The sequence below is a fragment of the Chiroxiphia lanceolata genome, chromosome 27, assembly GCF_009829145.1.
Source record: "Chiroxiphia lanceolata isolate bChiLan1 chromosome 27, bChiLan1.pri, whole genome shotgun sequence".
NCBI classification, from domain to species: Eukaryota; Metazoa; Chordata; class Aves; order Passeriformes; family Pipridae; genus Chiroxiphia; species Chiroxiphia lanceolata.
This window is the reverse complement of record NC_045663.1, coordinates 90,648-104,410: the sequence shown is the minus strand read 5'-3', so window position 1 is coordinate 104,410 and position 13,763 is coordinate 90,648. Positions and strand designations below refer to the sequence as shown.

The window sequence follows — 13,763 nt, the reverse complement described above, 5'->3', positions numbered from 1 at the left end:
TTTTGTGCTTTAAATAACCTCTTTGCCTCCAGACCCTCCTACTGAGACACTGAGAAAATGGAGGCAAACGCTAATTTCTGACACGGATGCAGAGGGGCTCTGCCTTCGTGGGTGCTCAGAGCTCTCCCCTGCTCCCAGGGCCTCCGCATTCCTAGAATTTGGGCCCTAAAATACAGCTGGGGATGGGCGTCGTGTCTCCCCGCTCGGCCCTCACGTGGCGGCCACAGCTGCTTTGCCTCCTCGCCCGTGGCTGCCAGCACCTTCACGGCTCTCCTGGCCAACCCTCTCCTGAGGGACCTCCCGCCCCTTTCTCGGGGGTCTCCCGGTGCCTCTCAAGGCGCCCCCCCCACGCCTGGGGTGCCCCGGGCCTCGCCCGGGCTCCGCGCGGCCGGCAGGGGGCGCTGCGCGCGGCTCTTTGTGGCGCCGCGGCGGCGGCGGCGCGGGCGGCGGGGCCGTTCCCGTTCCCGTTCCTGTTCCCGCTCCCGCTCCTGCCGCGCTGCCTCCCCCGCCCGCAGCCGCGCCGGGCGCGGGGCATGGCCAGACTCACCGAGGGCGAGGCGAGGAGACAGCCGCCGCCGCTCCCGCCAGCGCCGCAGCCGCCGCGCCGAGCCTCCCCCATGAACAGCAGCGGCGGCGCGGAGCCCCCCGCGCAGCCCGACAGCATGAAAGACCTGGATGCCATCAAGCTCTTCGTGGGGCAGATCCCGCGCAACCTGGAGGAGAAGGACCTCAAGCCGCTCTTCGAGCAGTTCGGCAAGATCTACGAGCTCACCGTGCTCAAGGACCGCTACACCGGCATGCACAAGGGTGAGCCCGGCGCGGCGCGCTGAAAGGGCGGCGGGCCCGGGGCCGGTCCACGCTTGACCCCCTGTGATGTGATTTTTCTCTCCCCCCACCCTCTCTCACATCCGTCGCGGCCCCCTATTCCCTGCCCGGGAGCGGGTCCACATCCTCGGCGCCCACGGGCGGGGCTCGGCAGAGCCCCGTGGAGTCCCCCGGCCTCGGCCGCCCCCTGGGGCCTGGCGCCGGGTTGTGAGGGGCTCAACAAAGGCCGCGATGTGCAGCGTGGGGCGGACCGAAGCTGCCGCGGGTCGCCCGGGACCCTCGGTGGGTTGCCGGGCACACCTCCCCCCCTTCCCCGGGGCTCGGGCCGCCCCCGGCAGGAGTACGGCACTGGGAGTTGAAAATCCACACAACAAAGGATATTGGCCACGGATCTGCTGCTGTCAGTGCCGTTTAGGATAGATAGTGCCTGGTTGGTGGCAGGCTGGGGGGGGATAAAGGGTTTTTCCTTTGCTGAAGGACCTTTAGTGGATGCTGAAAAGTTTGAGCAGGCTCCTTTAGCCGTGCTTATTGTGTTTGAAAGCTGTATTTTGAAGAGCTGTCGCGTTCAGGGTGTCCGCTCCCTTCAGTGGAGCAGTTCTGCGCTGATCTTGTGACCAGCACCACTCCAGCCAGGAATGGAAACTCACAGAGTTGTTTGCTGTAAGATCCGAGGGGGTGATGGCAGCCCCACTCCCTGGCACAAGTAGAGCAACCTGCAGGGAACTTACGGTAAGTACCCTGAAAGCTGTCGGTGTTCAGCCTGGGCTGCTGTGCCCTAAAATGATCCGTGATGGGGCCGTGTGTTGGTGCATGCTGGAGGATGTGTGTCGTGTTCAGTCCTGATGCCTCAGGTTTAGGAGGATGGGTAAGGAAAACTGAGTGCCTTGGCAACTCGAACCGTTCTAGACTGAAGAGAGAGGAAAGAGGACAAGAGAAAAACAAGCTTATTTTCAAACAAAAGGCCAAATCTAACTCCAGCACAAAAGGAAAACACTTCATTGAAGCCTGTGGGGGCTGGAGTGACTTGAATTTAGATGAAGAAGTGTATCTGGTTGTGACTTGAGCACAAGAATGGCATGTGTCTCTGTATGCAAGGAACTGCATCCAAACCTGCTGCCAGTGAGTTGCAAGGTTTCAAACCCATTAAAGAGGAGAATGGGCCCAAGGCAAAAGGCAGTTGTGCATTTCATTTCAGGTGATATCTTAAATATAGACTGCGTGGTCTGAGATCAACTTCCAGGCAGGAGACAAATTCTAGGGATCTGCTTAGGTATGGAAATTAGAGGGGACATCAATGGTATTAGTCAGATGTGTGTGACACTAACTTGCTGTTAAATGCAAGATTTCTGCAGCAAAATAAATACATCCTTTTGGTTTTGACTTTTTTTTTTTTTTTTGCGTGGATGCTGTGGTGTTGCTCATGGGTTGTTCTGTCCAGAACAGGTGCTCTGTGCTGCCCAGAAAAGGCTATTGAGCTGTGTAGGTTCTCTGGTGGCCATTGTATGGTAGTTTCTACACCTCCTCGTGCTGTTTTGTACGAAGTGAGAGGTTGGGATTCCTTCCCTGGTGGCATGAGTTTGCATGTAGATCCTTGGCCTGTTTTGGGAATAGGCAATATACCTCTCCAAAGAAGTAATTTCTTCACAAGGATGCGGAACAGGAGGGGTTAGCTTGTGGTGAGGGAATTAAACCCACAGTCCAGCCCACCCTGACCCCTACCTTCCAATCCCATCTTACCAGGTTTGACTGCACTGGCTTGGGCTCTGTGCAAGAAGGCCGTCCTGGTGAGGAGCTGCTGGCATCAGCAGTCCTGGAGGGTGCCAAGCCTGACCCAGGAGCTGCAGTGGCCTGGAGCACCATCACAGTCCCTGATCAGGGGATGCTGTGGCAAATCCGGACAGTGGCATGTTCATTCCTGCACTGTACAGAAACCATAACCTTTCTGGGGCAGCTGTAACAGCAGACTCAATTTTCTCTCCCCGTGTTCCCTGATCTGCAATGAGATCCAGTTGACAGCTCACATGCAGCATCCATCTGCTTTTTCCCTTTCTCTCCCCAAATGGGAGAAAGCAGTTGTGTGAGAAGCCAGCAATGCTGGTAAAGCCCAGCAGGTCCTTTTGTATTCCCTTACAGCTTGACGTGGAGCTAAGCAGCCACCTCTGCTCCCAGGAAGGAAGAAAAGGTGGAAAAGGCCTACCGGGGCAGGAAGATGTGAGTTGGGCTGCAGAGTCCAAGAGCTGGCTAGGACAATCCTGTATGGATGCTGAGAATGGATGAATTTGGTGGAGACAGAGGAGGATCTTACAGATCTAGAAATATGAGCTCCACTATGAAATGGTTTTGTTAGTACCTGACTAGTCATGTGTCAGCAGCCTGTCCACTGGTAGTTGATAGTGTTCCAGCCTACTACTATTATTCATGAGGCAGTTTTTCTATATATGTTAATCACAAATACATTTGCATGTTAATAGCAATGTTTGTCTCAAAGCTAATATTTTCATGGGAAGAGCAGGGAGGTCTTTGAACAGGCTTTTGGAATGGGTCAAAGGAGACTGAGTAGGGAGAATCAAGTGGAAGGTTTTTTTGCCTTGTGTTCCAGGATTAGGCAGAAGGCAGTTCTTTTACAAGTGTCAACTTGATGGGTTTCCTAGGAGTGCTCACAGTAAGGAAAGTGGAGATTTCAGGAGTGTGAGATACTAAACTGAACTGCAGGGAAATATTTGGCAGAGGCAGGAGCAGCCCTCCCGCAGGTGTGCGGGTGAATGGATGGTGTGTGGACAGATGGGTGGCTTTTCCAGAGGGCAAGGACACAACAGCACCCTCAGCCTTAACTTGCCTTGCTGGCAGCCGAGTTTTGACTCAGCTTCTGCAGGCTTGTAGATTAGCTCCCTGCTGACTCCATGCTTCCCCTGCTGAAGTATTTGATGTGATTTCTGATGCTGAGCAGAATCTAGAGATCCCTCTCTTCTACAAACTGGCAGCCTTTTCTTGCTCAAGGCTTTAGATTGCTTATTTGTGGAGTAATGTTTAGAATCTGAAGGGACTGTAAATTCCAGAGTCAATGTGTGATTTGTAGGGAGGATCAGGCACAGAATATATTTTTTTTCTGCAGTCTCGTGCAAGTGGAACTAGGCTGGGTTGTGCTTTTAGGGAGCTGGAGGCCCTCCTGGAGCCCGTGAAAGTAGGGTGGTATCGCTGATGGGGCGCAGAGGTTCTTTTAGGGATCTTTGGCAGAATGGTGATGGCAATAAGTCATAGTCAAAAGCTTAGAGCTTAAACTTAAAATTTTTGACTTAAGGCTTCATTTTCTTAACAGAATTTTCTGATCACTATAGCACAGAATTTATTATTAGAATAGCATAAGGTTTCTACAAACAGAATCACTATACTGCAGTCTATAAGTAGTGTAATACAGAATTTATAATACAACTTAATTTATGATTTCTAATCACCTTGCCCTCTTGCAAATCAGCTTTACAGACAGCGCCCCGGGTGCTGTTCTGTGTCCCTGTGCTGACGTGGGTCGCTGGCACTGCCCAGGGCCTTCCAGGCTGACGTTTCTTAACACCCTGAGCACTTTTTAACACCATGTCCCGTGTCTCAGCAGGCATAACTGACTTGGTGTTAGAAGTGCCCAAAGGGTCATAAGCCTGTCGATCTGAGCTTGCTGTTAACTAAAGCGGGAGATGTGGAAGTGAGAAAACCTAGTGAGAGTGACAGGCTCCTCTGCACCTCTGCGAACATCTCTTCACTGTTGAGCAGATACTTGGGTGACTGTTAAGCTCAAAGTTTTAGGAGTCCAAAGAGCCCATGAAAGACACGGTAAGCAGAATCCTGTCACAGCATCCTAGGGGGTAGTTGAAGAACTAGTGTGCAAGAGATAATGTCTCTTCAGGAAGGAAGTTTCATTTCCCCAAATAATTGTTTACACAATGCGGCTTAGAGTGTAGTGATTCTGCCAAACCCTTTCCTGTATTTGTGACCAGGGCTTTGCAAAGAAAATGGAATTGATTCCTGCCTCCTACCTCCAAAACACCCGACTCTAGAGGACAGTAATCATGTTTCCCAAAAGATGTAGCTGACATTTTTAGCTCCTTCCTTTCCACAGCCAGTACAGCCTCCCAGATTCTTGCCATTGGGGAAGTAAGAATGAGGTTGAAATGAATTAGTTGAATGTCCTCATAGCTGAGACATGAAAAGCTCAGGGATGGAGGAGTGGACCAGGCTGTCCTGTGCCTATAGGCTTCCTTGCCCCAGTCCAGCCAAGACAAGCCTGTTGTTAGAGGCTGCCTGAGTGCTGTTTCATGCATGAGTGAAGGGAAGGAGTACAAGCTGGATGCTGTTGAGTAAATATCCATATCCTTGTAAAGCAGAGCAGCAGCGAGGATTACCCTTGGATTGAAGTTTGAGTGAGGCATCTTCAAGCTCCACAGTGACAGGATGTTTCTGTCTCCAGAAGCTGCTGCCCCTTGGTATGGATACCTAGGCACCTAAAAGATGAACAGTGTTATGGGCTGCTTTTACTGTAGGGAAGAGAAAGACCAGAGGACTCTGGGGAGGGGATTCATGGCACTTTTTCAGATTGGTGCTGGTGGTTGCCGGACTTTGTAAATCCCTGATCTGGCATGATGACAGTACCTTACAAAATAACTCTATCCCTGTGTGAGGAGTGTATCCCCTTTATCCCCACTCAATGGTGTGCCTTTGTCCAATCCTCATTTTTCCCTTGTCCTCCCGTGGACTGAGGCTTTTGAGCCTGACAGTGCATATTACCTCAGTTTTGACATTCTTGAGCACTGGAATTTGGGACTCAAGGATAGGGTTTGCATGCTTAACTCAACAGATAGCTTCAGGTAGACTTAACTCCTCTCCCATCCTTAGTTTTCTTAGGTTTGATGGTTAATGCTCCTGGGGCAAGGATGGTGTCTTCCTTGCACATGGACATAGTACCAATGCGTTGAAGCTCTTAGTGGAATAAGTTGCTTATTTCCAGCTCCTGACTTCAGCATTTTGTCTGCTAAACCTGACCCCGATTAGTGACTTGCAAAGTAGCAGACTGGAGCAGCAGGTGGTCTTAGGCAAGCATGTGTGTTTGAGACTTTGGTTACCAGGCCTTCAAGTCTGTTAGAAGTCTGCTCTCTGGTTACGGAGGTGCTTTTGAGGCTTGATATCAGAGCAGTCTATGTGGGGAGAGTGAAAGCAGAGGGGTACTACCCCCACACAACAGAACTGGCTACCTTTGCCATGAGAAGTGGAGTTTACCTTCATGCTTCCTGGCCTCACTGCATTTGTTAAATTATCTGTTGATCCCACGCTTCACTTTGGTGCAGGATTCTTGGTTAAAAACCTGGGCAGTGAGGAGCTTTAATTATCTCTTCGAGATTTCTAGTGCTTGTGTGCTGTTTATCGAGGTGTTTTTTTTTCCCTAGCAAGAGATGTGAGGACAAATGTGATTTGCTTAGCTACAGCAGCTTACTGGAGTTGGGATGGAAGAACAGGATAATTGTGTTGCCATGGGTTGGGATTGTCCTGAGCAGCTGGCTTCTGCCAGAGTGTTGTGTGCGATGGAGTCCCACCGGGGTGAAGGGGAGAGGTCCAGACAGTCCCTGTCTCACATCCACCCTTGGATCCATGGAAAACTGAAGCAGCTTTAGAGTACCCCAAGCCAGGCATAAGAATGTGGAGGCAGAAAAACAGGCCTCTGTGGGCCATAACAATGCATCTGCAGCCCCAGCACAACAGTGTAGACATACACGTTTAGCAACAGCCGAAGGGACGTGTCCTGCCTTTGCTTAGGATGTGAAATGCCACTGCCAATAGGAGGGGGGTTGAATGAGGGGGTCAGACGCATTCTAGCGTTTGAACCTGTTCTCCAGTGCTTTGCCTATCCTCATCTGAAACAACTCAAGTGATGGAGCTTCAGGCACTTCCCTGGGGAGATCATTCCACAGTCTAATAAATCTCTTTCTGCTAGGAAATGTTTCTTGATAACCAGCCAGATTTTTCCTGTGCTTAGTTTCATTTGATTAAGCATCAGAGCACCCAAAGATGATCCCTCTTCTTCCTGGAGGGGCTATAGTTCTTCCCCTTCTCCCTTGGCTCCAGTATTCAGCTAAGATGTTGAGTCATATCTTGACTAAGAATGTCAGGATCTGGCCTTTTCCCTGTGCTTTTCATCTTGCTTTCTAAGTTGGCCCTTGAAGAATGCATTATGCTTTGCTGGTCTCTGGATTTCCTTTGTCATGCATATGTATGTTGATATGTGTTTGTGCACATCTTATCGCACACGAGGCCCTTCTGTAGCTTTCCATGATTCATGAATCTGGATCATGAAGTTTTTGTGTGAGGCTAAAATCCCAGACACTTTTCCTCTTTTCTTGCTTTTTTCTTTTTTTTTTTTTTAAGTCAATAATCATACTGGTCCTTGCCTCTCCTCTGATCCCTGTGTTTTGGACTGTTTCTACCGCAGACCAAATTAGCTTTCCTTTTGCATTCCCATTGTGTCTCATTGTTCAATGCCTGTGTCAAACCTAGTTGATTCACTGGGACCCTTTTCCAGGACTTAACAGAAGGGGGGATGGATGGGGCCTGCAAGTCCTTTTACACTGTTTCTTTGTCTCTTTCCCTAGAGTCTTAGACACAACCAAATTATCTAACATCTGTGTTGATGTGCATCCGCAATTGCCTGTCTAACTTGACACTTGCTGTATCCACTGCAGGTTGTGCATTCCTCACGTACTGTGCCAGAGACTCTGCCATCAAAGCCCAGACAGCACTGCATGAACAGAAGACTTTGCCAGGGGTAAGTCCCAGTGAATTGTGTCTGGATGCCATGGGCAGGCAAATGAGGGATTATCAGGGGAGGGAGCAAGGATGAGAAGTGGCTTAGATTAATTTTCCTACTTGTGAAAGAGAAGTGTATTTCAGGGGTTAGAACAGGGATATGGGAGTGGAAGCACAGTGCTGCTCTTCACAGAGCTGCTGCTTTTTTCCTCTGCCTGGCCAAGGCTGCCACATGTAGCTCTGGCCAGGCCTGTTTCTGTGCTGTTCTTTGCTCTCTGTGGTGTGACATGTCGCCTTCACCTATCTGTCCCTATCACTAGGGAGCTGTGGGCTTTGGAGTGAAGAGCGTGGTCACAGCCTGCACAGTGGGCATGCTGGAATGCTCACACGAGACAAGACAAGATACCAGACCCTTTTTCCAGGCGTGCAGCACCTCCTGGTGCATCTGCTTCTACTCTGCCATTGCCCTGCAGGGAGCCTGGACAGACTTCTAGTGCTGTGTCGGAGTTGGATCAGATGAAAAAAATACACTTGCCACATCCCACTGTTTGGAAGAAAAATGGGTTATATAGGTGAGACCAGGACTACTGAAGTGGCTGTGGTCTGTTCATGGGTCCTGCTCCCTCCACAGCTGGTCTTGGGAGCAAAGTGCAGTAGGGATCGATCCCAGGAGTCCAGGCACTGTGCAACAGGTCCCTACTTGCAGGGTAGTCCTCTGCCTCCCTGGGACCTGCTGGTAAGCTGAAAGGAATTCTGAATTGTTGCTGTTCCCATTTTGGTATGATTTAAGAGCTTCGACTGGGCAGTTCCCTTGCTGTGCTGAGGGGGTTGATCACACGCATTAAAGGATTCATTTGGAGGTGAGTAGGAGGGGGAGTTGGGTACTTTTAGATAGAAGCTCACACAGGCTCTGAGTGCTCAAGGCAACAAAATAATTAATGTAAACCAGGGGTCTCTGGAGAGGGGTTGGGAATTCTTAGCCATAACATTTTCTCTTTAACCCATACAGGTCCAAAGAGCTTCCCTCGTTTCTCCCAGCTGCCCTCAAGACCTCCCCACGCACATGTCATTTTCTGTATTTGTTTACCTCTGCTCCCTTTTTGCATGGGCCTGTGCTGGCATTTGAGCACTGGAAAATGCATGTAACTTAATTCCCACTTAACAGGATCTTTATCTCGGGACGACCAGGAGAAAGAGTGAAAATAACCAGGTGCTCAAATCTCCTTGAGTTATTTTTGTGTGACAGGAAATGGTCAGCTTTTTGGACTCAAGCAATGTAACCTTGTGTGTGTGTTGGTCCAGGGCAGAATTGACAGAGTCTGTGAGAACAAGTTAAAGGATGGAGGAACACTCATGAGGAATCATGGTGCAATGCTGTTAATGCAGTGGGGAAGTCAGACACATCTCTACCTAGTACCTGCAGAGGGTCTCTGAGAGGTTATTCATGTGAGGCTTGGTGGATTCAAGGCAATCTCAGTTTTGCTACAGTTCTACATTGGGAATTTGTTGCATGTTTCTCTACTGTCTGTGCTCTCAGTTATATTGTGCTGCATGGAGCAGTATTTGAAGCAGCACTGTATCTGTGATGTGGTGATCTAAAGGCTTTTTATGTTAAGGGAGGTGTAAGAAGCTGCCTGGGAACAGTACGAAGTCTGCTCAGAGAGTACTTTTGAACATATTTGTCTGGAGACAGTTAATGAGCAATGTGGTGTAATTATGTTTCAGGATTAGGATGAAGATGAGCTGTGCGGCATTTGGAGCTGTTTATTTTCAGGCTGTCAATACACCACTTCATCACATTTAGTTTCTCTTAAGTCCCTCAATGACCAAGAAGGCATGATTCCCTCTCTCTCTGATCATTTTAGTGGTCATTTAGTGATGGTAACTACCAGAATGAAACAGACCTCCATCCGGATCCACATAGAGTTGGTCTTGGCATGGACATGGTCTGGGTGACCTGAGGAAGCTTTCAGGTTTGCTCGTGTCTGTATAGCATTACCCATCCCTCTGATCCAGCTGATCACAGAGAATACTCCTGAAATGAATCATAGATGGGAGTGCTGGGTATTTGCTTCCCTGTTTTGGGAACAAGGCCGTAAAATTTCATCTCTGTACATTTGCATCTAAATCATCTTCTGTTAAACTCTGTGGCAAAGCCTATCACCAGAAATACAGCAAGGGTCCGAGCATAGGGCAGAGAACAGAATGTACTGGGCTGTGGTCCGGTAAACAAGTGATTTCTTCTTTATTTTACCCCTACGCTATCTCTTTGTTGCACAGAGCAATAGCAGGAAGAAAGTTGAAGGGTATATGACATCAGTGTAGGGTGACACAAGCTGTACCTGAACACGTGACCAAGCATCAGCACATTTAGAGACAACGAGGGATCAGACTGGCATAGGAAGGATCTTCTGTTGATCCTACACTTACTGTTGTACTACCAAGCAAGCATAGGTGCCACAAGTGGCCAAGTACCTTGCTTTGTTGGTCTCAATGCAGAGAGCAGTGGTTGATCTCAACAGTTCATGAACCTGAATAGAGACAAATGACTTTCTAGGTCTAGACTGAGGATTTGGTAAGGTCAGATTTATGGAAATGCTTTGATATGGTTTCTGAGAGATCCTTAGGCTGCGATCAGGTAGCTGGAGCAGGACTTCTGGGTTCTCTTCCAAGTCTGTCGTGTAGGTCTGGGCCCACAGAGGTATTGCTTAGGCCCTCCAGGTCTGATGCCAGTGATGTCAGCCCATCTAAGAATGTGGACACATTGTTCCTGCAGGGCCATGAGTGCAGTGTAGCTTTCCTGAGGTTTTATATTTATAGTTATATTTGTATTTATAGTTATATTTTGTATTTATAGTTATATAATCAATAGGAATCACCATGATCTCTATTTGCTCCTGTGGCATTTCTGGCAAGTTCTCCTTCTGTGACATCAGAATTCTTTTTTGTTTTTAAATTAAGGGCTGTTGGATGTATGGTAACTAAATGGAATTTAAACTCTAAAAAACTGACTTTTTGACAATAAGGCTTAGCTTCTTTTTACGAAATAGACAGAATTTTGGCTTTTACTCCCTTTTGTATGGGCTAGTGTGCTCAGGGTGTAAAGCAGCAATCATAGAATCACTTAGGTTGGAAAAGACCTCTGAGATTGTCGAATCCAACCATTAACTGCCAAGTCCACTAAACCATGTCCCTAAAGTGCCACATCTGCACATCTTTTAAATCGCTCCAGGGATAGTAACTCAACCAATCTCACCTGTACAGTCAGCTGCATATTGTATTATCTAAAACACCTGTCCTGCCCTCACAGCTGCTGAATTGTTGTCAGTGCAGTCTGGAAATGACAAATGTGTGAATATTCCTTTGGGGAAGGAAGGATGGAGCTTCCTAGAACAGCAAGGTAAAGCACATCCTTGGTGAATTAGCGGAAATGTCTTATCACCCAAGCTCGCTAAGGAGCTTAAAAGGATGCCAAGTATCTGTGTCAGCTGGGGTGGGCAAGAGGAGTACCCAGGCAGGGAACCTGCCTGTGATGTGGACTGTGACTTGTGAAGCTCAGCACAGCCAAAGCGAGTTTGCCCACTGCCCCAGTCCGGTACGAGTGACAGACGGGGAGGACATGGCACCTTGCTCACAGGGACTGTGCAGTTTCTAGACAGCACCAGCACCGTGGCCAGTTCTCTGCCCAGCACTACCTCCCAGCCAGACACACTCCTCCTCCCTGCCCTCCACAATGTTCTCTGCTGTGTGCAAACATCCCATTTCACGTTCCCCAGTTTTGCTCCCTGAGGACAGGCTGGAGAACTGCACAACTAAGTCTGACTCAGTCCCAGTAAAGCAGTTTGTTAAGTCTTTTGAGCCCGTTAGAGGTGGAGATGGATATGCCTGAGGAACAAAATAGAAAGCAGCTCCCTCTGTGGCCTCAGTACGCAGGGCTTGGGGAAAGACACACAACCCATATAGGCTGAACAGAGGCAAAAATCGTCTAATCTGAAAAGAAGAGAGGAAATCAGGCCCTTAACACTTCTTCCTAAATCTAGTGTCCTCTTCAGCTGCCAGCCAGCAGTGTGGTGTTTCACCTTCTCCCCACTCACTGGCACACCCCTCCTTAGCTTGATGAAATGATATTATAACTCCATAACCCATGCCTTTGATTTGTGATTGTGCCTTCACTTTACTGAGTTCTGAAAGGAATTGGAGAGGTTATTAATGACATACAGTGATCACACAGCAAGTTAAAGCCTCTTGCTAAGTGAAACTTGTGGGAAAAGCATCCAGCTTTTCAGTATTTCGCAGAAACACTTTATGTCTCTTTTCATTTGCAGCCAGACAGTTGCAAATTACATAAAATTGCTCCTGAAGAAGAGGAAGAAGAATAAAAGGAGGAAGTGGAGGGGGGAGGTTTAGAAAAGTAATTCTTCTGGCAAGGTACAGTTACAGTTTTATTTCTATGCAGAACAAAGAAGGGCTTGCTGAAAGGTAGGCAAGTAAGAGGCAGAAATTGGTATTAGTCCAAACTAGGAATACGGGCAGTTCAAAAGCAGTGATGGGAGTACTGAAATGTGGCTGCATCATAGGGAGAACTCATGGGTGCAGAGACGCAGAAATGGAAAATTACAGAGAGCAGCAGCATGAGAGCAGAGAGAGACTATGGGAATGCACCAGGGGTTGACATGCTGCAGCACTAACTCAGATGGCTGGGCACAAGGATTAGTGCAGAGACCCAGCAGAGCTTGAGCAGAGGGCATCCCTGTGGGTAGGCTGTCTCCTGTGCTGCCAGGAGCAAGGGCTCACTTGAGCCATCTGTCAGGATCCAGAGCCCGTGATGATATAAAGGAGCACAGGTGACTGGAGGGGCTTTGGTAGAGAGGTCATAGCATCTCATTCTTCCCTTCCCTCTCGCTTGTACAATTGCTGATGTGAAGGCAGCCTGGACGAATATTTCTGAAAGTTTCTTCATGTGAACACTATGGGATATTGTGGCTGGCAAAGCTGGGGAATGTGCTGAGGAGTGGAGTAGGTGGCCTGAATGTTTGGCTGGGGGCTGAAGCTGGGCCCCAGTTGTTAATCTTTGCAGCTTGAACCTTTGGGCAGGGTAGGGTGGAGAAGTTTTTCCCATGTCCATCCTGCAGGTTTGATAGACAATACTGGCAAATTCCCGAGAGCTGTGCAATGTTATCAGTAGAAGGTAATGATACAGAGAGCATGCTAAGGCTATCTCACTGAAGTGGCAGCACCAGAACATGAAGGTACTGAGCTAAAGCAGTCCCTGGACAAGAAGCAGCAGATGTGCCTGTTCACTGCAGGGAGGATTGCAAACGCTTGTGCTGTTGAGGGTTTGGCTTAAGGGGCTGAGAATATTGTACGGCAAGGCAGCTGTCCAGTGAAGTGCCAACACCAAAGAGGCTGGGGAAGAGCAAGCTTCCAAAACAGATTTGGGCTCCTGTTGCCTATGGAATTGGAAGAATAATGAAATTAAAGATCAGCACCTGTTCCTGCATCTTGACCAAGTGCACACATGCAGGCTCCGTCCTGTGCACAAGGGGCCTTCCTTTCTCTCGAGAAATGACTGCCCTTTGCAGAACCAGGCCCTTGCATCTCCCTGCAGCACAGAGCTTGGACTTTTGTCTCCCAGAGCGGATGTGTTCCCTGGTAAGCACGCTTACCTGTGCTTGTGAACACACATGCACCTATGCACCAACCCCCACAGACCTTTCATCTTTGTAAAGGCACCCACCCTTCTGAGCAAGGCTTCACATTCCCATCTTCTTGGTTGGGGTCATTTGATGTGTGTGCCTGCACCTGAGTGTTTTTGAATATGGATATAAATAGGATCAAAGAGTAATTTATGGTGGAAGAGACCTCTGGGATCTCTGGTCAGACCCCACTCAAAGAAGGGCTAACTACGTTAGATCACTGAGGGCCTTCTCTAAATGAGTTTTGACTATCTTCAAGGGGATCCTGCAGGCCTGGGGCCTCTCTTCTGGTCTGTCAGCACCCCTAAAAAGAAACAGCTTATCTAGTATCAGCCGTAATTTCTGCTGTTCAGCCCAGAAATAGCTCAGGAGATTCATTCAGTGGCACTGGGGCTTGGGCCCATTTACTGTGGATTTTCACATGGCAGGTCTTTATTTCTGGAGATTTTGCACTGCTCA

The 13,763-nt window shown here is 48.8% G+C and overlaps 1 protein-coding gene across 6 annotated transcripts in view; it reads left to right on the top strand.

Moving 5' to 3' along the window:
• CELF5 (CUGBP Elav-like family member 5) overlaps nucleotides 1-13,763 on the top strand; it is a 55,520-nt gene that overhangs the window by 16,820 nt on the left and 24,937 nt on the right. For 2 of the 6 annotated variants that reach the window (XM_032711771.1, XM_032711770.1), the window contains exons 1-2: nucleotides 492-807; nucleotides 7,545-7,627. In XM_032711771.1, the coding sequence (XP_032567662.1) occupies nucleotides 534-807; nucleotides 7,545-7,627 (357 nt within the window). In that variant the 5' untranslated portion in view covers nucleotides 492-533. Of the gene's footprint in view, nucleotides 1-476; nucleotides 808-7,544; nucleotides 7,628-13,763 lie in introns of those variants that run through there. The other 4 variants (XM_032711775.1, XM_032711773.1, XR_004360978.1 and 1 more) reach the window with 4 other exon arrangements.